The sequence below is a fragment of the Tyto alba genome, unplaced genomic scaffold (genome assembly GCF_018691265.1).
Source record: "Tyto alba isolate M040663 unplaced genomic scaffold, T.alba_DEE_v4.0 Super-Scaffold_30, whole genome shotgun sequence".
In the NCBI taxonomy this organism is placed as follows: Eukaryota; Metazoa; Chordata; class Aves; order Strigiformes; family Tytonidae; genus Tyto; species Tyto alba.
The window spans coordinates 542909-565123 of record NW_024881305.1 but is presented as its reverse complement, the minus strand read 5'-3'; the positions used below and the strand labels follow the sequence as shown (position 1 = coordinate 565123).

General features: G+C 58.2%; 1 protein-coding gene across 2 annotated transcripts in view; it reads right to left on the bottom strand.

The window, feature by feature from the left end:
- Nucleotides 1-22215, bottom strand: part of LOC104363627 (receptor-type tyrosine-protein phosphatase V-like) — a 40767-nt gene that overhangs the window by 17977 nt on the left and 575 nt on the right. The window contains exons 2-18 of one of the 2 annotated variants that reach the window (XM_042800067.1): nucleotides 16175-16709; nucleotides 15003-15066; nucleotides 12783-13049; nucleotides 11522-11791; nucleotides 10679-10945; nucleotides 8975-9247; nucleotides 8055-8315; nucleotides 7210-7482; nucleotides 6507-6776; nucleotides 5672-5941; nucleotides 4959-5231; nucleotides 4382-4654; nucleotides 3659-3928; nucleotides 3013-3285; nucleotides 1957-2229; nucleotides 1164-1436; nucleotides 13-282 (exon numbers count right to left, since the gene is read on the bottom strand). In XM_042800067.1, the coding sequence (XP_042656001.1) occupies nucleotides 13-282; nucleotides 1164-1436; nucleotides 1957-2229; nucleotides 3013-3285; nucleotides 3659-3928; nucleotides 4382-4654; nucleotides 4959-5231; nucleotides 5672-5941; nucleotides 6507-6776; nucleotides 7210-7482; nucleotides 8055-8315; nucleotides 8975-9247; nucleotides 10679-10945; nucleotides 11522-11791; nucleotides 12783-13049; nucleotides 15003-15066; nucleotides 16175-16240 (4186 nt within the window). In that variant the 5' untranslated portion in view covers nucleotides 16241-16709. The remainder of the gene's footprint in view (nucleotides 1-12; nucleotides 283-1163; nucleotides 1437-1956; nucleotides 2230-3012; nucleotides 3286-3658; nucleotides 3929-4381; nucleotides 4655-4958; nucleotides 5232-5671; nucleotides 5942-6506; nucleotides 6777-7209; nucleotides 7483-8054; nucleotides 8316-8974; nucleotides 9248-10678; nucleotides 10946-11521; nucleotides 11792-12782; nucleotides 13050-15002; nucleotides 15067-16174; nucleotides 16710-22215) is intronic. The other variant, XM_033001929.2, reaches the window with a different exon arrangement.

Sequence of the window (22215 nt, the reverse complement as noted above, 5' to 3'; positions counted from 1 at the left end):
GTGCATACCCACCCATCGGCACTGCCAAGGGTCTGGTGCTGCTCCAGTAGGGCCCAGCCACACAGCTCAAGGAGACAGAGTAGTTCCTCCCTGGGACCAGGCCCTGGAGGAGGTGCTGGACTTGCTCTCTGTCAAGGGCATGCCGACGGGGCAGCGTGCTGTTCCTGGGATCCCGCAGCCACAGCTGGCAGTTGTCCTGCTCTCCAGAGACACTGCCCCAGGAGATGAGCATTGTGTTGTTGCCTTCAGCCAACGCAGAGAGGTTTTTGGGAACTGAGGGTGCTACAATGAAAACCACACCAAGAAAAAGTTACTGACAAGCCTGTACTCTCTTCCATCCTACAGAGATACAAGTAGAAGATGGTTAATATGCAAGGAAACTTCAAAGTGATAACATTTCTGCAGCTGCTGGCTGCCACTACCAGAAATGACCTTTAAATGGCAATTGGAGGACATGCAGAGTGAGGAGCATGAGGAGATGGGTTATTCCTCCTGCTAATTAGCAAGGTTCATTGGAGACCTGCCTGAAGAGCTCTGCACATGCCTCCCAGCACCCTGTCAGGGGATGGCTGAGCATGGGAGCAGAGACTTGTGCGTTCCCCAAGCAAAGTGCAGGGACTGCAGGGACAAGGACATGAAAGGGCTTATTGTGCTTATCTGAAATTTCCACATTCCTTAAAAAAAAAAAAAAAATGCCCAGCCTCCCCTTAACCCCCATGCCAAGAATTTTTTGAGTGCCTGGGTGGAAGGCAGTGGGGATGGTGGGGTGTCTTCCCCAGGCTGCAGGGCCTCGTGGTCTCTCAGGCTGTGGGTGTCTGTTACCAGAGCAGCACTCCTGTGCTGGGATCCCTTATCCTTGTTCAGTCACCCATGCCTGCAGGAGCCAGCTTGCGTGAACAGCAGGGCCATGAGCTGGAGGTCTGCCTCCTGAAACAGCAACCATGGCTGCCAGACTGTCTTATGGGCAGCAGTATTGCCCTGCCCTCCCCTCCACCGGGGACTTGCACAGACCCCAATCACATTGCTATGGGGGTACCTACAGCTTCCAGGCAGCAAGTCCTAGCCATGTCCCTGCCCCTTCCCACCACGGGTGCTGGGCCTACCCAGCCGGAGAAGGCTGAGCTTCATGCATGATACAAAGACCACCACCTCTTGCTACTTACTTGTCCAGTCACTGATATTCCCCGCGGAGGCTGCATAGGGCCCTGCCATGGACACTGCTTCCAGCAGGTATTTGTGTCCTGGAGCCAGACCAGAAAAGGTGAATTTGCTGGTGCCTTTCCCAACAGATACATTGGCTGCCACAATACCTGATCCCGAATGATACAGCAGGAGCCTGTAACTGTCTTGCCCTTGGGGTTCAGCTCGCCAGGACACGCTCAGCCTGTTGGGATACCCCTGGTTTGTCATGTACACGTTACGGGGTGCCAGGGGATCTGGAGAGACAGGATGGGAGACATGTCAGTGAAGGGTCTGAGGACATTGCCTTGGTATCTTGGCAGTGTCATCAGAAGGGATGCACCATGCAGGACAGGACACTTCATCTGAACGGGATGGCTATATCCACCAGCCTGGAGGCAGCTTCTGCAAGTGTCAAGCAGTGCCTGTCTGAGCAGACAGCCCTGTCCCTGCTGGAGTGAGACACCTGGAGGTGGGTGAGGAGGGAGCACCCAGCCAGCTAGAGGGAAAGGGAAGGTGAACACCCCTGTCCGTTGCTCCCTCCTCAGTGACTCTCCTCTGAAGAACAGCCCCCAAAGCTTCAACTGGCCTAATCCAGGCTGGTGGAGCTGATGGTGAAGGTGGTCAGAGCCCTGCTCAGTGCCATGGCACTGATGTGCCCTTGGGTTCAGGCAAGGCTTAGGCTCTGCCATGAAGGTCAGTGAGGCCACGTCCTTTGCCATGAGCTTTTGTGACTGCCCAGCAAGGCACACATCACCCTCAAAATAAGGTACTCACATGTCCAGTTGCTGACATTCCCTGCAGGTGTCTGGTAGGACCCCGCCATGGACACCACCTCTAGCACATATTTGCTTCCTGGGGCCAGTCCTGTGAAGGTGAAGTTGTAGGTGTCTCTCCCAAGTGAGGTCGTAGCTGCCATGGTGCCCAGCCGTGCATGGTACAGGGTCAGTGCGTAGCCGTCTCGCCCTCCAGCTGCGGGTCCCCAGGATGCGCTCAGCCTGTCGGGGTGCCCTGTGCTCAGCAAGCGCACAGCGGTGGGAGGCAGAGGGCCTGGGGAGTCACCAGATCTGATGTTAGGGACTGGAGACCATGCAGAAGCAAACAGACACTTGACAGAACATCGTACAGGGCAGGTGCTCCCTGAGGACTCATAGACCACCTCCGGCACACTCCTCCTCCTCCTCACTTTTCTCTTTTCTCTCCCCATCCCACCTCACCTTTAATGTTTCTCACTCTTTGTGGATCCTCACATGACAACCCTTCTTCATCCAGGTCACCCTCATCCCCATAGCCCAGCTGGAGCACCTTTGACACTGCTGCATGCACAGATATCCTCCAGCACACGGCTGACATGCAACTGCCTGGGCAGAGCTGGCACAGTGTCTATACTCTGTCCACCCTAAAATCTTTCTGGGTGAAATACTGTAATAGTCCATCTCCAGAGCAAAGACCCATTCTCCTCGGAGGACTGTGGATCAGCCTCTTGCACTCCACTGATTCATTTCATGAACCTTTATATCAATGTGGTTTCTACCTGCTGGAGGAAACTCAGTGAGGGTGTGAGCGCTCCTGTGTACAGGAAGATGGGACAGCATGGGCAGGGGGGTGTCCTCATGTGGTCACACTGAATGTCACCAGCATGTACTTGTGCAAGTCTATGGATGAGCATCCATGTGCCCATGAGGGTAACTGCTGCACGTTGTACCCATGCACATGTATGGGCACATGTCCAAAGGCACCAGGTCCCCTGTAAACCTCCCAGCCCAACTCAGGACTGCCCAGAGGTACAACATCTCCCACCCCTCCACAGGGGACACTCCTCCAGGCACTCACGTGTCCAGCCACTGATGTTGGGTGCCGCTGCCTGGTATGGCCCAGCTGTGGCACTGGCCTGCAGGGTGTACTCGTATCCTGGGGACAGGCCCACGAAGGTGAAGTTGTGGGTGTCTCTCCTGAGTGAGGCTGTAGCTGCCACGGTGCCCAGCCACGTGTTGTACAGGGTCAGTGTGTAGCTGTCTCGCCCCCCAGTTGCAGCTCGCCAGGATGCGCTCAGTCTGTCGGGGTGCCCCGTGCTCAGCCAATGCACGGCGGCTGGGGGCAGCGGGCCTGGGGGAGGAAACAGAAGTCACTGCCAGGAGCCACATCTGAGCTGATGCTCCATGCCTGTGCCAAGCCTGTGCTGCAGGAGGTGGGTCAGCCCTACAAGGTCCAGAGGGCTGGCTTTGCCCTTGACTGTGGCAGCTGCCTTGTCCCTGGTGCTGCCTGAGACTGTGGATGGCTGTGGATGGCTACCAGGGACATGGGTGGACAGGCCACTGGGTCACGCACAGACTCCTCATGATGCATCCAGCACGGCATGAGCACAGGCTGCTTGTGTGGGTGGGAGAGGAAGGTAGGATCTGGCTGCACCAGTACGGCCTCTCAGGAAGAGGGAGATCTGGTGGAGGACACCTGACCGCAAAGAGAGCATCATACTCACGTGTGCAGTGGGTGAGGTTGGGGGTGCTGTTGTGGAAGGCCCCAGCTGTCGCCCTCACTGACACACTGTAGTGGGTGCCAGGGCTCAGGTTCCTGAAGATGTGACTCCTGGCATCCTCACCCAGAGCCATGTGCCCAATGCGACTGCTGGAACCTGTGTCATAGACATCCACCATGTAGCCTTCTGCTCCTCGCCTCACTGCTGCCCAGGAGACCTGCAGCACAGAGGCAGAGGGGCTGCCCAGGGTGAGGTTGGCAGGGGCCAAGGGATCTGAAAAGCAACAGGGAGATGGAGTCAGTCCCTCTGTCCCACCACTCGCTGCTCAGTGCTACGAGCTGGCTGCTTTGCCCAGTGGTTCTTCGTGCTCTGGCAGTGTTGGACTCCAGCCCCCAGTTTCCACTGGACGGCAGGCAGGCTGGCTACCAGAGATCCTCCCAGAGAGAGGCATGAGTGCACGTGGCTCTGAGCAGAATAACCCTGGGGTTTGCAGTTGGACATGGCAGGGGAGATAGATACCCAGAGCCTTTGAGGTGGGTAGAGGGGATGTGCTCTGTGTTGGGGAAGGAGAATAGAGAGCAGAGAGGTGGGACAGCTATGTAGAAGTCAGAGGCACAATGGGGATGGTTTGGGTTGAGGAACGTGGTGGTACGTGCTCTGCAAGACTCAGCTAGAGGCCCCAGGGCACAGTGGAGTGCTGTGTCCAACCCAAGCCATCAGACTCACATGTCCATTGGGTGACATTGGTGGAGGAGGCTTCAAATGAGCCTTTCACAGCAGTGACCTGCACAGCAAACCTGCTGCCTGCCTCCAAGTGAGTCCAGGTTATGTTCTGGGCATCTGGACTCAAGGTCTGGACCCGATCCCTGGTCTGGGTGCTGAGGCTATACAGAGTAACACGGTAGTGGTCCCTCCTGCCTGCAGGCTTGTTCCAGGACACGTAAAGCTCTGAGGAGCTGCCTGGGTTGGTAAGGCTCACATTTGTTGGTGCAGCAGGAACTGTGAGGAAAGAGAGACATATGAGTCAAAGAGAAAAAGATCCAGTTCTGAACATGCAACCATCTTCAGGCAGGAGTCTTGCTTTCCCCAGGCAGCCAGCAGCAACTGGCCAGCAAGTGCTCTGTGCTCACACGGTACAAGAAGGCTGCAAGGGGCAGGAGGTGGCTACAGGACAGCATCACTGGGAAACGGGCCAAGGTGCCCTCCTCTCCTCTCCCTGGGTGCCAGTGTTGGTCCCCACCCTATTCTGGAGCTCCTCGCAGTGCTCCCACCCAAATCGCCCGTGGGTGGTATGGATGCTCACCCGTGCAGCCAGTGACGTTCTTGGGGAGGGAGCGGTAGGTTCCAGCTACTGCCCAGATCCAAACAAGGTAGCAAGTTCCTGGTTCCAACTGTGCCAGGGTGACATTGGTGCTGTCCTTCCCTGCTTCCAGGTTCCTTGCTGGTGCAGAAGAGCCCTCCTCATGTACACGGAGCAGGTATCCATCCCTCTGCCCAGGTGGGGTCTCCCAGTGCACAGCCAGAGCCAAGTCAGTGCTGACAGAGTTTGCCAACAGGGAAAGAGGAGGTAGCGGGACTGCAGGAGAGAAACAGCGTTACCAGAGCCAAACCTGGGATGCCCAGGACTGACTGTAGTTTGGGAATGAAGCTGCAGGATTGTGACCATCTAACATGCTGTCTAAAGATGGCTGAGAGCAGTAGGTTGCTCCCACATCAAAGCAGCTCCCTGTGTCCCAGGTGATAATGGTGCATTGCCACCATGGCCTGAGACCCCCTTGCCCCAGAGTGCTGGGGCAGGCTCACAGCATGCCCCACGGAGCTGCTGGGATCAGGATGAGTGAGGGTCCCAACAAGAGAGCATCATCTTGAGTGGGAGACAGGCACCAGTGGGGTTGTGGGAACACGCAGAGTTCTCCTGCAGAACAGCACTGGGACCCCCCTCTCGGTCCCCAGCCCCTCGTCAGGTCAGAACCAGTCTGGGTACCAGGGACAGGTGCAGAGGAGCTGCGTTCCTACCTGTGTAGCCAATGGCAGTCTGAGAGGAGGTGCGATGAGGCCCAGCCTGAGAAATGATCTCTATGCGGTATCGGGACCCTGGCACCAGCCCCTCCAGGTCAAGCTGGGTGACTCCACGGGGGATGGACACATTCCTGATGATGGACAGGGACTCAGCCACCGAGAGCTGTACCAAGTGGTCTCTGCCACCGCCTGATTCCACCCAGCTCACATGTAGCTCCTGGGGTCTCCGGCCAGGCTGTACACTCACATTAGCCAGAGACAGTGGATCTGGGGGGAAATACAGCATGGAGATCCATGAGATGGTGGAGGAAAGCAACTGGGAAAGCCAGGACGCAGCCTGCACCTCTGCACAGGGCTAAAGGAAAAGTGGTGGCAGCTGACTGCCAGCTCTCCTGTTGTCCTGAGGGACAGGCAACTTGCCCATGCCTGTCTCCAGGGCACTGCTAGCAGGCAGGTACTGTACTGAGAAGAGAGCATTCAGCTCAGTGGGCTGCTCTGCTCCATGAACAAGAAGTAGCAAGCCCATACGGGTCTCTGTGCTTACTCTCTCACATCCCTCTCCCACCAGTTCCAGGCTAGCCTTGACATCATGGGTGGTCTAGGCAGAAGGTTCAGTTTGACTGGGGAAAGCTTGAGCTGGGGAAAAGGGTCTTTTGGAGCTCAGAAGCCAGCACACAGCACCTAACTCATGACACATGCTCCGATTTCCAGGGGCAGGGTTAGATCTCACCGGAGCCTTCCTTCTGCCCAGACACCTCCGTGTCACTGCCAGTCTTCCAGGCAGTGCCAGGATGCCCGTCCCTTCAGGAGTCTGGGGACACTTCTCACTCACATGTCCACTCGGTGGCAAAGTGTGAAGAGGATCTGTACGGGCCAGCAAGGACGGTCACCTTCAGGAAGTACTGAATGCCAGGGGAAAGTCCCAGGAACGTGAAGTTGTGAGTGTTTGGCCCCACTGAGATGTTCCTCTGTGCTGGATGGCTCTTGCTGTAGAGCTGGAGGTGGAACTGGTCCACATCACCAGCAGCCTTGTCCCAGAAGGCAGAGAGTCCCAGTGGGTGCCGGGTGTTGGTCAGGGTCACGCCGGCTGGAGCCAGGGGATCTGAGAGAGAAGGTGCATCCAGGCAGTGAAAGGGAGTTGTGTGGAGTGGGGGCCTGCATGTGCTTGTCCTGGGCACCTTCCACTGCCTGTCCCTGCTGGGATCAGGTCAGAAATCAACTCTGGCATATCAAACCCCACAACAGCCTGAGCTTCTGCTCCACAACAAAGCCACCTGTCTTGCTGGGTGACATTTGGAAATGTTTTCTGTTCAGTGATGGGTTTCTCCTGCCCTGAAGACCCTTTTACTTCCAAGCTGGCTGAATGTGGCTCTGGCAGTCCTTCCACTCTGTCTACGCATCCCTGCCTCTGGTTCCCCCTCCTCCCCATACATGGACCACACTCTGCCTTGTTTCCATGCTGTGAAGTTTCTGCTCTTGTTGGCAAGCCATGGTTGCAATTTGCAGTAGGGGTGAGGTAGGGGTATCATACTCACATGTCCAGTCTGTGGCTGATCTCATAGGGGATCTGTAAGGTCCAGCGGTAGCAGCCATCTCCAGTGTATACTGACGCCCAGGGACCAGGTTCTCAAAAGTGACATTTGTCCAGTTGTTCCCCACAGTCATGTTCCTGACTCGCTCCTGGGACTTGGTTTCCCAGAGGGTGCCTGTGTAGCCAGTACTGCCAGCAGGAGCTGCTCTCCAAGAGGCTTGCAGAGAGGTACTGCGGCCCTGATTGCTGAGGGTCAGCTGCTCCGGGGGCAAAGGATCTAGGACAGGAAAGCTCTAGAGTCACAGCTGCACCCAGACTGGGGTCACCTGGCAGAAGTGCAACACCAGATGTGCTGGGGCTGAAGACCCTTCCCAGGGAAAACCCACATCCAGGTTCTCTGGACACCCGCAGGGTCTGAGCAGGCCACCATCACCCCTGATGACACCTGCACACCAGTTTGGCAGGGACTGGGCCACAACAGAGTTCAAACTGGCATGGTAGGAGAGGACTGCTCTGGTGTCGGAGGAGGTGGTGGGTGGGATGGTCTGGACTAGGGCTGTGGATAGGTGGATCAATGCAGATGCAGCCTGAGCAGTGCCATAGGAGGGTGGCCCAAGAGAGGTGGAGGGCACTGGGCTCTGCTGACCCTTGTGCCAGGTGACTGGGATACAGACCAGGGTCAGACACATCCAGCAGCACCTCTGTTTCCCTCCTGAGCCTTTTGCCCTTTTATTGCATGAAGCTGCAGAAGACCCGTGCTATCGCATGCCCTGAGGCACGACATTGTGGGGAAGGGCAAGATCCAGTGGGAACCCCAGGGCTGGCAGTGGTGAGGGTTGGGGCACTCACATGTCCAGTTGGTGACACGCTGGGGTGAGGATGTGTGGGGGCCAGCCACAGTGCTGATCTCAAAGGCGTAGAGGGTCCCAGGGCGGACACCCTCGTAGGTGAAGTTGGTGACACCTCTGAGCAGTGTGCTGTTCTTCACGGGGTGTTCCATGGTGCTGAGGACCAGCATGTAGCCCTCTCCTGATGCCTCCTCCCAGCTGGCTAGTAGGCTGTAGGGGCTCTCCTGGCTGGACAGACTCACACCAGATGGTGCTAGCGGCCCTGCAAGGGACAAGGATGGGATCATGCACGTCACTGCCTGGGGAAGTGCATCAGGCAGCCAGATTGCTCTCATGACACTCTGCTGTGGTCCCCCCACCAAACACAGGCAGCCAGGGCTGCAGGGAGAATCTTTTACAGCTCTCAGCACCAGGGGCTGGGTGGGTGCCTCCCCACACTGTTAAAGGCTCCCATTTTTCCTTCCTGTGGTGGCAGCTCCAGGACAGCACCAACCATGGCCCTGCAAACCACCCAGGAGGGACTGGGCACAGGGAGATGCTGCTCTGGGGGGACTGGTGGTGCTTCACTACCCACCAAACTAGCTGCTGTGAGCAGAGAGAGGGGAAGCTGTCTTGATACCTGCCGAACACCGAATCCAACAGTTAATGGGTAGGATCTGGTCTTGATTCGTGCCTGACGCTACCTGGCACAGTTCACCAAGGACCTCTGAGTCCACCCTCGTGAGGAACTGTGGGGCAGCAGATTTTGCCGCTCTGACGCACAGTCTGCTCTTGAGATCAGGTGCCACTGCCCTGCCCAGCCCCATCTCTGCCCCCACTGCAGTCCCCCCTCGCCATCCCACCAGCCTCCCTCGAGGCATCAGCCCTTCCATCAGGCAGTAGAAATGGCCTTGAAAGGATACGCTCGGGTTTTCTGCTTACGTGTCCAGGCTGCTGTGCTGAGGGCTGATGCCTGGTAAGGCCCAGCCACCGCCGTCACCTGGACAGAGTATTGCTTCCCGGGGCTCAGCCCGTGGAAGGTGACACGACTGTTGTCTCCACTGACAGAGATGTTTCTTGTCAGAGCACCGTCCTCTCCCTCCTGCAGTGTCACCAGGTAGAAGTCCCTCTCTCCTGCTGGGGTGCTCCATTGAGCCTGCAAGGAGCTCTGTTCCTCTGCACTGCTCAGGGTCACATTTCCAGGGCTCAGGGGGTCTGGAAGGAGATGGGATTGTGTGTGTCAGAATTATGGGGTGCTCTGGACCCCATACACCCCTGCTTCCTTATCTGCAAGGTTACATCCAGCCTTAGACATCCTTCAGAGCATGCTGTCTCCACTCCCTAACACAACCATTCCTGGTCTAGCAGAGCCCAGACAAAGCTGGCAGCCCTTCTGGGAAATTCCTAAAAGTTCTTCTCCTCTCCAGTTGTGTCCCATCTTGAGCTTGCTGATATTCCCAGGAACTGGCCTGGACCAAACTCCTGGCTGGACGCCCCTGGCTTGTGCATCTAGGGACTTTTGTTTGGTTGGGTAGGTCAGATCCACAGACAGCAACAGCAGGGATTGAGTCAGACTCACTTCATAGCAGAAACAAACCAAAATCCCAGCTGCAGAGTCAGCAGTGTGCAGGCTCCAGCTCCTGGACTGGCAGGCAGAGCAGGAAAGAGCTGGAGACTTGTTACCCGATAGCACCCAGGTCCTTCCAGTGTACGCTTGACCAGTGCCTCTGCCCAGGGCCAGGACGAGTCACTGGCCACAACAGCTCTGAGTTTGCAGCTTGGCACCTCCATAATTTGTTGCTCCTCACTAAAAAGGGCTAATGCTTTATTGGTGTTCAGCATGAGTCTTGCTCTGCCCAGGAGGCTAGGCTTGCCCTCTGCATTTCCCCCTTGGTTTTCCTGGGAACATCTGGGATTGCAAGTCCAGGGCCAGAACTGTTTGCAGTGCTATGGACAGCGTGTCAGCAGCAAACCAGGACTGTGGTGGTGGATGTCACCCTCGCTCACAGGACCCTTGTCAGCCTGAGACCAGAAGGTGGAGGAAGCTGGGTTGAATGATGCAACCAGCTGGGGTCTGGGAGAGCTACCCTCAATTTCTTGACCTTCCAGAGGCTGGCTTCCTTGGCTGTGTTTGCACAGGACCCATTATGGACATCCACCAGGTTGAGGTTATCAGGTGCTACCAAAGTGTACCCTTGACAGCAATCAAAGAGGACCAAAGATCTATTTCCCTCCAGGAACCTCCAGTACAAACCAGATAAACTGCTATTCCCTTGCCACTGTTTTCTCTGCTGCCCTTGGACAGCCCTGAGGCACATGAGACCCCAGCCCCAACTGCACCGAACACCAGTGGTATCTGCTGCCCTTCCATCTTCCTCCTCAGGGAGAGGCCACAGGCTGATCCCAGTGCATCCCAGAGAGAAGCAGGCCAGCACTGGGAATTCACCTGCCCAGGGGACTCCCTGGCCGCCCTGTTGCGATGCCCCAGAGCCCGATCCTGAAGTGGCTTTTGGCCAGGTCCAAAGCAGAATTGCCCTCTGCACCTGGGGGTCTGGCAGGAGACCTCTGGATTCAGAGGCTGGACTAGAGGCAGGAAGAAAGCCAGGGCCACTGAGGTCCTCCCCTAGCCCTGGCCATCATACTCACATGTCCAAGCGGTGGCATTGGGTCCCCTCATGGCATAGGGCCCTGCTGTGGCACTCAGCCCCAGACAGTACTTGGTGCCAGGGTGGAGATGCTGGAAGGTGTAGCTGGTGAGGCCTCTCTTGGCTGACAGGGTCGTGGTCACTGTCTGGGTGAGGAGGTTGTGGAGCACAAGATGCAGCCAGGCAGCCCCCTCAGCTCCCACCCAGGTGGCGATGAGGCTGGTGTTGGAGGCTGGGCTGAGCCTCAGCTGGGTGGGGATGGAGGGAGCTGAGGAGAAAAGCAGCAGGCAGTGAGGTTCAGCACTGGGGTGGGGGCTCCCTGGACCCTCCTCTCTCCCCAGGGTCTCCTGCACCCACAGCTGCTCTCTACATTGGCACGGAGGCTGAAGGTCTGGCAGGGGTCTGCTGAGGGATGCCTCTCCCCTGTCCCTTCCCAGAAGGGCTGAGGGGCTCTTGAGGTCCCTCCATACTGTCACTCTCTTCCAGGCTGCAGGGCAGAGCGGGTGGCAGCCCAGGTAATGCAGCCTTTCTGCAGCTCCCAGCAGCCAAGATCTTTTGCCAGGATCCCCAGATTGCCCTTCTCCCATGGGGACGTGGAGCATACAAACCCAAGCAGCAGGTTCTGAAAGGCAGGACTGAGGGGCAAGGTTTTCCCCTTGGCCTGGCACACTGGGCTCACAGTGGAGATGTGAAAAACTCTCAGCTGTTCCCCATCCTACACAAACTCCCCATCCCAAGCCTGGAGACCTCCTCCACCTCTCTGCCAGCCCAGCTGGCACATGTGCTGCACCCCTCCTGCCAAACCCTTTCTCCCACCCCTTCTCTCTTGGGCAGGCACACCCACCTGTCCACTGGTGGATACTGGTGCTGGCCCGACTGGATCCAGCCAGTGTGCTGACCTTCAAGGCGTATTCGCTGCCAGCCAGCAACCCGTCAAACAGGAATGTGGAGGCATTTGGCAGGATGGAAGCATTTCTCACGAGCCTCTGGGAGTCACTGTGGTAGAGGGCAAGGTGGTAGCCGTCTCGCTGCCCGTGGGCGTGCGCCCAGGAGGCGTGCAGCAGGGCAGAGCTCCCACCACTGCTCAGGGTCAGGTTGTGGACTGGTGAAGGACCTGCATTGGACATGGCACAGACTGTTGGCTGATTGCCTGGTGATGCCTGACTTGTCAGGTTGCTCGAGGGCTGGTGGGACAGTGCCTTCACCTGGTGAGGTCCTGCCAGCCAGCTTCATGGGACCCAATCCCCCAAGCACAGCCCCATCACCTCCCTGGCAGATCACCAGTCATGTGGGCTGCACCATCCCCTTTGCATCAGCCTCTGCAAAGTCACTCTGAACCAGACAGGGAGGCTTGGTCAGGGACCAGGTGTGTGCTGAGAAAGGTGATGCCATCAGTGCTTACCTGTGAGGTCACCAACTGCCAGGTCCTCTGTTGTTGCTGGATCCTGCCTCCTGCCTTCCCATGAGCTTCAGCCCCTGCTCCCTACAGCCACCACTGCTGTCTGACACCCTCCCTCCAGCTCTACTCTCCTTTTCTAGGTTTTCCACGTTCACCTGCATAGATTTACTCAAGGATCTTCTGGAGACATACAGGCAAAGGCTGTCATCCTCGACTGAGCTGTGGGCTCACCAGACCTGTCCCTTTCCCCCAGCCGTTGGCATCAGCCAGGGAGGGTGTAGAGCAGGGCTTAGTAGGTGAGCCAGTGATCGACAGAGATGTGCCAAAATCACAGAGCAGATGTTACATCCTTGTAGCTCTTTCTAGACTTCCATGAGTGACATTTTCCACCCCTCAGCTCTCTGCAGACCCCATCAGTTTGGTCCATCATTAGCCATGTTATTCTGGGAGAAGATACAGTGTGAACCCTGCCCATACAAGGTGCAGGGACAGGACCCTCCCTTCACATGGATGAGGGAATGACTCCTGGGGCTCTGGGGATCAGGGAAGGACCCTAGTCCTTGTGGAAGCGAGGAAAGGCCTGAACTTCCCGCGAACTTCTGGCACTCCACACAGACCTGTACGTTGCACCCTCCAAAGCAGTGTGACGATCATTGGTAGGAGCACTAAGACCCTTTGACCCTGCAGTCCCCGGGAAACCGCTTACTTGTCTGTGCTGTGACTGTCTGGCTGGTGGTCTCCATGCAGACAAGTGTGGCTGTCACCTCAATCTCATAACGCGTGCCAGGAGTCAGCCCGTGGAACCAGAAGCTGGTGATGTTGGGTCCAGCAGATCCATTCTGCAGCGGTGTGCCTGACCCCGGTGAGGAGAGGACAAGCGAATACCCCTCGGCACCCCCCTCCGGCTCATCCCAGGACAGAAGGATCGAGTCTGACCGGCCATGGTCACTCACGCTGAGGTTCAGGAGGGTCCCTGAAGAAGCAAAGCTGAAATCCTCAACAGGAACCTGTGGTGCTGCTGGGTGGCCAGCCTGCAGGGCCAGGCTCCCCAGCTCACCCCACCTTGTTGCACACCTTGGCACAGGCCACCACCATGGGCACTGTCCCATTTCAGTCAGACCCCCCAACCCCAAGGGCTCCAAACAGCCTTTGGAAAACACAAGGAGGTTCAGAAACCCCCATGGCCTGGAGTTGAAGGCACCATGTGAAAGAGAGGCTCCTAGGCATGGAGCATCTCCTCCACTGGAGAAAGACAAGAAGGCTTTAGGCCATCACATGCTTTGGCCAGACAGCCCTGGCTTATGCCAGAAAAGTTGCCCTGGATGAGTATAGTCCATTGTTCACCACTGGGCACACCTTGCAGAAGCAAGACAACGGCCAGTGAGGGAGCAGGATGGATTTGTCAGCGGGGCCATTGTGCTCCCTGCAACAGTCTCTGTCTCTGTGTGGGCTCTGACAGATGAGATGGTAAAGGCTGCTTTGGAGGGATCTAGGCACCGACTGCCCCCTGTCCTGCCCCGTGCAGAGATGACATGGGAAGAGCAGGACACTGCGTACATAGAGGAAGTGTAGGGCCAGATTTGCACAACTCCCTGCTGAGGTGTTTCCCTGCCTCGGCCTTGCTGCAGCAGCAAGGTCAGCACACTGCGGCTGCAGGGCCAGTGCCGTGCCATCCAGCTGGAGAGCGCCTGGGGACGAGGAAGCGGCATACGGGGTTTGGTCTAATTGGTGGGGCAGTGGCCAAAACTGCCATTGAATCCCTGCCCTTAGAGTTGCTCAGGAACCACCTACACAAACAGGAGCCAGACAGAGCCTGTCTGTTGGGACCAAGCTGGCAGTGTGACCCTTTGCAGGCTCCATCTCTGCATCCCTATGCCTCCACTGGCCAACCACTATGCGCTCCCCATTCCCAGCCTTGCTGTGAACGATGAGCTTTGTTGCTTTCAGCCTTTGGGAAACACCAGAACAGCTCTAGTGCTAATAAGACATTTGTGTAATAACTAGCATTTAAAATTTATGACTGGGTCTCTGCCCAAGCAAGGGGCAGAGACCCAGTCACAGCAACTCACAGAGCACAGGGCATAGCTAACCTGAAGACAGCCAGTGGGATTGTGCCCCCCATGGAGTTCAAACAGGGCTGTTTTTTCACTGGGAGCTCTTTCTTATCTCATGAAGGTGTGAGTTCTCCACCCATGTCTGTCTGCTTCTCTCAAGTCTCCTACAGACTGCGTCATGTGCCTCCATCTGTCACTTGGCCTTTTTCACCCCTGCCGTGCAAGTGTGCTAATAGCCAAAATCGGCCACAGACACCCTCCAGCCCTGAGCCCCATGATCACAACGCTGCTCTTATCCCCACAGATAAGCTCCGCTAACCACATCGCAGCCACATCCAGTTACAGCCCCATGCCCTGACTGGTGCCTGCAGATCATCTGGCAGAGTTTTCACTGGGACGGGCCAGTGCTGTGCAGGCACTGAGCGGATTCCGAGCACAGAGCTGTGCAGGCACCGCTGGCTCCCGGAACAGAGCTGCGCTTACGGGTTGCAGGGTGAGCATGGCTGTGCCGTTCCCCAGCCAGCTCGGCACAGCCGTGGGGCTGCCCCATGGGGCTGCCCCATGGAGCACAGTCCTGCAGTGGCTCTGTGCCAGGCACCTATGGCTGCACGGTTACTAAGCCCGCTAGATGCTTCGTGGGAAGGAGGGAGCTTGGAGCCTCATCCATCACCCACATAAAGCTGGATGCTGGAGGAGGATGAGGCTGACTCCTTCCCCTTCCCTGGCCATGATCTGCAGCCTGCGTAAGTCTAAAGCTATTTACAGAGCTACTCTTAACTCCAAGAGTCCTGGCCCAGCACATCCGCTCATCTCACCACTCCTGGGCGCCAAGACCACGCTCCGCAGCCTGGAATCTCTTTGCTTTGACTTACCTCTATCACTGAGAGCATCCTGTCCCTCCACCCCTGCCCTTTCTGTCCGGTTGCATCCTTTGCCCTGGGGGATTGAAGGTGTCAAGTGAGAGAAGGGCAAGGTGAGGTGGTCTGAGCTGAGACCAACACCTGGGAGAGGTGCCCTGTGCTCGGCCAGGGGAGCGGCTAGCCGGGGACAGGTCCCACCCTGCAGTGGCATCTGGGGGCTGCGACCCTCTGGGGACTGTGACCCCTTTTCCCAGGAGAGCCCAGGTCACTGCTCACATTGCTCTCCTCTAGCCAAGGCAGGGAGACAGACTCAGCAGACATAGTTTGTGAGCTGCCCTGGCCTTTTGCATGGGTCCTGGGACTGCAGAGCAATATGGGACCATGCCCATAGAGGAAAACATCCCACTAAAACAGCCAGGGCACAAGATGGAGGGAACTCTGGACAGGCTCTGGCAATCTTATTCCCTCTACAGACACCACCCTGCTTCCCATGATCATGGTGGGAGGGTGGAGGGACCTCAGACCTTAGCCCAGCTGCCATCATCCCCCACAGGCTGCAAAGCTAGGGCTTGGCCTGAGAGCTCCAGAGCACCCAGCACCCTCCACACTGCAGCGGGTGCTGAGCAGGCTTGCAAGACACACGTCTCCCCACAGTCTGCTTGAGAGTAGGGTGTGCCCTGCTTTAGGTTGAGGCTAGTTCACTCCACATTAAAGGAAATACATCTACCCACTCCCTGTCCCGCAACAAGCCACAGAGGAGCAATCATCTTTCGTTAGTTATTTCCCCCTTGGCTCTGCTGGCTAACTCATTTCTGGCTCCCCCACTGACTACAGTGCTTTTGGGATTGTGTGCGTGGAGGGGAGCGAAGGGGCTCTGGACCCCTGGGAATAGCAGCCAGCCAAGTCCTGGGGCGGGAAGCCATGCAGCCATGGCAGCAGTAACACGCTCCGATCCCAGGCGCTGGGGCGAGAGGGTATGGCAGGAGGGAGGGAAGTGGAGGAAAGAGCCAGCTCATAATTGCAAATGTTGCTAATTTGGTGCAGCTGCATGGCTGGAAAGCCAGCCCAGAAATATGCTGTCATTCCTCAGCGGGGTAGGACTATGCAAAAATCCCTTGCTGCCAGTGAGCTTGGAGCCAAGAGCCTGCATGGACAAACGGGGGGTTGAAGAGACAAGGGCTTACCTCTGCCAAGGTTCCCAGGAGCCACGGCACCCACAGGATGAGCAGCGGCAGCAGCGGTGGGCTCATTGGGACCAGGGTGGCTGCAGATTAGAGGGATGACAAATTTGGGGGGGGGGGGGGGGGGAGGAGGGGGACGAGACAGCTTCTTAGCAGTGGCTGTCCCCAGCCGTCCCCTTCTCCCACGGCAGCGAGGGGCTGCGTCCCCACATGCTTTCCAAGCACGGGTGATGGGATGACATCAGCGGGAACCCAGCGCGCTGCACATCAGCCCCGCCAGCTGTGCCTGGGCAGGAGCAGGGCTCGCCTCCGGGCTGGGGGGGTCCGGGGGGGTTGGGTGCCTCTCGCTGTGTGCATTTGCTATTGTTCCCGCGGCTCCGTGTCCCGCTGCGGGATCTCTGCAGCTGTCCTGGTGTGCTGCGGCCAGGGAGCTGCTTGCCGGGGGGCTTGGCGGGGGGGCTCTCGCTGTGGCTGGCTCTCCGCACGGCTGGAGCCCGGTCTGGCCATCAGGAGTTCTGCGGAGCTGTGGGAGTTGGTGCTGAGAGGGGAGGAGAGGGGAGGAGGCAGGACAGATGGTGGCTCTGAGCCGGGAGGGAGTGCCCATACCAGCCCCCAGCAAGAGGAGGAAGGGCGGGCAGCAGCCTCCAGCAGCTGGGCTGGGATGCTGGAGGGAGCGTTGGCACCGGTGTGGGTCCGGGGTGCTGTGAGCCTTGCCTGTGCCCGGCACATCCCTGCACCCAGTAATTCTGGATGCAGGGCGCTGACGCGGAGTGGGAGGCTTGGTCATGATGGGTAAGGAGGGAGATGTGTGCCTGCGTGTGATGTCCATGGCACAGGGGCAGGCAGCGCAGAGCTTGGGGGGGGTGGGACAGGCGGGTGCACGCGTTGCGAGAGGTTCCTGTGCACTGCACCCCATGGGCATAAAGATGCCTGGACTGTGCTTTGCCCGTTTGAGCGGCTGGCTGGCTGGGTCTGAGCCCTGTCTGCTTGTGGGTCGTAGGAGATGCACGTTGTGGTGCTGCCACGGGGAGCACGCTGGGCCCCCCAGGCTGTGTGCAGGACCGTGCATTGTGCGGTGCTGTGCTGTGTCTGTGCAGGGCGTGGCAGGATGCCAGCTCTGATTCAGAGCGGAGATGCCATTGGCTTCACATCAGCGCTGGAGATCTGGGACAGTGCTGTAAGAGTTTCAGTGGTGCATCTATCCCGGACGCCAGCACAGCCTGTGTGGCCGTGAGGTTCTGTCCCAGTAACCAGCACGGCCACCAACAGGGACTATTTGAGCTCTGCTTATTGCTGTGAGCCACCGAGCCGTCAGGGTGGGGCACATCCCCCAGCTGGCCCCAGGACAGCAGATTCCCTTCCCCAAAAACTCGAGAGGTTTTCCAGGTGGGACCTATGACAGACAGATCAGCCCCCAGTGCCTGGGCAGAGACAGGGGAAAGCCCCAGCCCCTGCAGGTAATTGAGAAGAGAGGAGAACACAAGGACCCTGGTCTAGGACCCACATCCAACCCCAAGTCCATCCCCCAAACATCCTGAAAGCCCCCAGGCTGATGGGGCCAGCTGGGAAAGGTGCCAGAGCATGTGAGTCCTCTTCCCTTTGCATGGGGGAACAGTTAATTCCCCAGGTCCTGGCCAAATGGGACTAATGCCAGGAGTACTGGTCTGTGGTCACAGTCACATCTCTGCAGAGATCCAGTTCCCTGCCTGGAGTGGTCTGAGGGTGAAGGAGCCCTGGCCCTGCTGCTCAGCCCAGCAGCCAGAGCTCATTTGTTACCTTCATCTCATCTGCTCAGGGCTCAGGTGTCCCTCCAGCAGAAGAGGCACAGCTCAACAACCAGAGGCCCTTTGAGTTACTCTGTCCCCAGACCTGCCACCCCCCTGCATCCTGGACACGGAAATCAGGGTGGGAGTAGAAGGCTATGCATAGGCTTCAGTACAGGCAAGCTGTTTCAATCCTTAATACTGGCAGCTCTGGGGATGGCTGAATGTCAAAATGCAAGCAGTGCATCTGCTCACGTGATGGAGGCCCAGGGTAGAAGCTCTGGGTCTTAGAGATCCCCTGATAAGCATGTGGGACTGAGGTCCACCAGCACCTGGGGTGATGGGGATGACCCACTAACCAGTTCTGCAGACATCTGGGGACACCCATCCCTGCTGCCAGATGTCAGCGTGACCAGGGGCTGGCCATCCTCTACAGGACCTGAGTGCAAAGTGGGTGCTCACAGATACTGGAGGTGATGTCCTCCAGCCCCTTAGATGGATGGAGAGGGAGTCTCCCTCCACAAATGGAGCAGAGGGAGGTTTGGGGCTGGCTGCTGCTGTCTCCAGTGGGCTGGGGACTGTTTTAAAAGGTCCCTTTCCAGAGCTGGGTGGCTACGGCCAGCTGGGAGGAGGCTGGAGCTCCCTGCTGCAGTGAGGGCTTGCCAGGTTTACCCAGCGGCCCAGGGCAGGATCCAGGAGGTTACAGCTGGCTGGTCCCCAAACGTGTGTGCAAAAAGGCTTTCAGCTGATGTCCCCATGTGTGTCCATGATGGAGTGTGCAGGGTGTCAGGCAACCCACCCTGCCACAGCGATACAAGGAGAGGTGACCCCACGATGGTTGGGGAGCGTGGGGTTTTTTTGCTGCTGTGAACAGCCTGGAGAGTCAGGATGACTGGGGCTGGGGCAGAGGCAGAGCAGGCAGGTAAGGCTGGGGGTGAATGGGACAGTGTGGATCCCATATGGGAATAGGACCATGTCCCTGGCGCATGGCAGGTGATGGCAGAGCTGAATTGGAGGAGCCCTTGGCTGATGAAGCAGGGGTTGAAGGTTAGGATGGAGAACCTTGGTTGCCTGGGAATTGTGATCCATGGGGATGAGGCAGGAGGGACTCTTGATTATCAATAAAAACCCTGGGAAGAGATTTTGCATCTCCCAGTGGCTGGGGCAGGTGATAGGAGGCAGAGTCCCCTGCAGTGGCACAAACAGGAGCTTTTGCCAGGCTACAGAGTCAAGGTGGGGCTCCTCTAGCTTCAAAGCACACCAGAGAGCAGCTCCAGGCCAACAAGAGGACAAACAACTCACTGGAGTCCTAGGAAACTCCAGCTGGGCTGAGTCTGCCCTGCCCAGCTGGGCAGCAAGCTGAGCCCCCCCATACTTGCTACACCTGCCTGCCCGCAGCTTCAGTGGTCCTGCCACCAGCTTTTCTCTGCAAAGCAGCTCACCTCCATCTCCAGCCATTCTGGCTCAGTGGGATGGAGTTGCAAAGAAGGTAAGTAGGATGTGGCATCTCAGGAGCTTGCTGGAAAACAAATTCTGCTGCCACAGCTCTGCATGGGGAGCACAACTCCACCACCAAGGTAGTTTTTCCAGACATTGACTTGCCCAAGGACCAAAGAGTCTGTCATGCCCTTCCTGGTCTCTGGGCTGGGGAGCCAAGCAGGGACTCCTGGAGAACAGTGTCTCTGTGCCTCCGGAGCCCGCTGCAATGCTGTGCCACTGCTCCACACCTCCCCATCCAGGGGGAGAGGTAAGCCCCTGCCCAGCATCAGGACCTGCTGGGCGGGGATGCCTCAGCACCGTGCCTTGCTGCCCACCAGGATGGGACTGACCTCTGGGCACAGACCTGGAGGTGTCCCAGCTGCTTTCCCAGCCTCTGCATGCTGCTGGTGGCTTGTCACAGGGCACACAGTGCTGGCACCCCACTGGTTGTAGGGACACATCCATACCAGCCCCTCTGATTTAAAGCTGGGGACGCGGCAGTTGTGCTCCCTGACCTCAGGGAGTTTGGGCTGTGCCTGTGGTGGAAACAGCCCCAAATGCCAGCAGGAGCCAAACCCAGGCCCTGTCCCTAGCGCCACGGGGCTCAGCAGCCTTGCATACTGGACAGAAGAAGCTGCTCATTACGTGCCAGTGCTGCCATCCCCACGGCCTCCCCAGTGACACCATGCCACCACAGGCAAGGACAGGGAGAGAGCCTGCCTTCAGCTGGGGATGCCAGATCTCCCCTTCAGTCCCCCTGACAGTGAAGCCTTCAGCTGTGCCAGACCCAAAAACAACTGCAGAAGGTTTCTCCACCCAGCAGCTGGAACCAGGCCTGGAAACTCAGGGGCTGCCGAGTCATCACATTTTCCGTGAAGCAGCAAAGGCTACCGCAAGGAGCAGGGGGATGGGGGATACCTCGTCAGCCATGAACACTTGAAAGCTCTGCTGGCCAGAGCTGGGTTGGGCCCATGGGGTCTGTGCAGCCAAGCCACCACCTCCTGAAAGGGGGAGAGCCTCAGGCTGGGAGATACTCCTTGCCCCAGGCCCCAGTGGTATCATCCAGTCTGGAGAAGAGATGGGAAAGGGGGCCTCTGACAGCATGTCCATTACTGTGGTGTCAGGTCTTGCTTATGCTGAGGGACAGTAGCCACAGTGCAGTGGAAAAAATCCTGTCTGGCAAAGGCTCCAGACACTCCTCCTGGGCAGTGCCAACCTCCGACCACAGCAGAGTCCACCCCTAGTTTGCCTTTGTACTCCTTGCCTTTACTCCAGGTGTCCTGGGCATGGAGCTGGTGGTAAAGGGCTTGTCCCTGCTGAGGCATTTCCCAGACATGAGTACGGTCCTCCACACCTGGGGGAAGCAGGGAACCTCCCTGTGAAGCACCAGCGGGGGTGAGGATGAGCAGGGTGGGCAGCGGAGTGCGTGCTGGCTGCACCTGAGCATCCCTGGTGTCAGGGGCTCTGTGCACGGTGACAGCCGGCAGGCGATGCCCCCGGGGCTGGGCACGGGCAGGGTCCCTGCACACCACTGCCAGGGGACAGCATGTGGGCAAGGACACTGCCACTCCCCGAGGGACCCAGGCTGCCACCCAGAGAGGGCACAGACGTGGCCTGGCACTATGACATGAGCAACACTGTCACTGCACAGAGCAGCCTGGACCCATGTCTGGATGTGCAGCTCTGCTGTCCTTGTGGGAGCTCTGCCAACCCTCCCTGATCAAGACCCCTCACATCCAACCTGGCACCCTGTGACAACGTGTTGCCCAGAGGCCCCCATAATTTGGGCACTGGTGCCACTGGGATTGGGCTGGGAGCAGCTCTGGGGCCCTTGACCTGCCTTGGCTCAGCAGCAACATCCCTCTGGTCCCTGTCCCTCTGGTCCTTGTCTCTCCTTGTGACCACCAGTGCTGTGAACTGCCCCAGGTCATGACTTCTCCCCTCTGGCACCTCTGATGTGCTGAACACTGCCCAGGGCTGCGAGGGAGGAACAAGGGAAACAAGCTGGTTTTTCCCAGGGCAGAGCCTGCAGAGGATGCAGGTGCTGCTGGGACCTCTCTCTTTGCAAGGTTCACACACCAACCGTTCTCCAACCCTAAACCCTAGAGCACTAGGATGCTCTGTCTTCAACCCCTTGCAAATGTTTAATCAATTCCACAGGGAGCCCTGCCAGCACCGCTGCCTGCCTCCTGCCCCACACTTTCAAACCCTGGCGCTATTCCCATTTTGCAGAGAGAGTGAGGGCAGGCAGGTGGGGGGGGGGACATCACCCTTTTTGCAGGGCAGAGCTGTGGCCGAGGCAGGCGGAGCAGTGCTGACCAGGCTGTGGAATGGCCACGAGTCACAGGAGTCACTCCCGTGCCTGAGTGATGCTCTGCACGCCCCCCAAACCTCCCCCGCTCCCCACTTGCTACTGGGGACCTGGCAGCAGAGCCTGGTATGCCTGCGGGTGCGAACCGGGTGCCTGCAGACCTGGGAAGAGCAGGGCTGCGGGTGACTCAGAGCACGCCCAAAGCCGGCAGAGCCGGGCAGACCTGCTCTGCACCCCCCACCCCCCCCCACCCCCCCCCCCCGGGCTGTGGGTACCGCCCCTGCTCCCGAGTCCCCTTCCCATAGCCAGAGCAAAAGGTATCCAGTGAGGAGTGCTGATAGCAGCCTGGAGAGTGCTTGCCCCACACCTACTGCAAGGAGAGTTAGGGCAGCACCTGGGTGGCCCCCAAACCACCCACCCCAACGCCAACAGCCTGCAGAGCCCTGAAGGGCTCCGCTCCCACCTTGGGATACAGCGCCAGCACGGGCTGA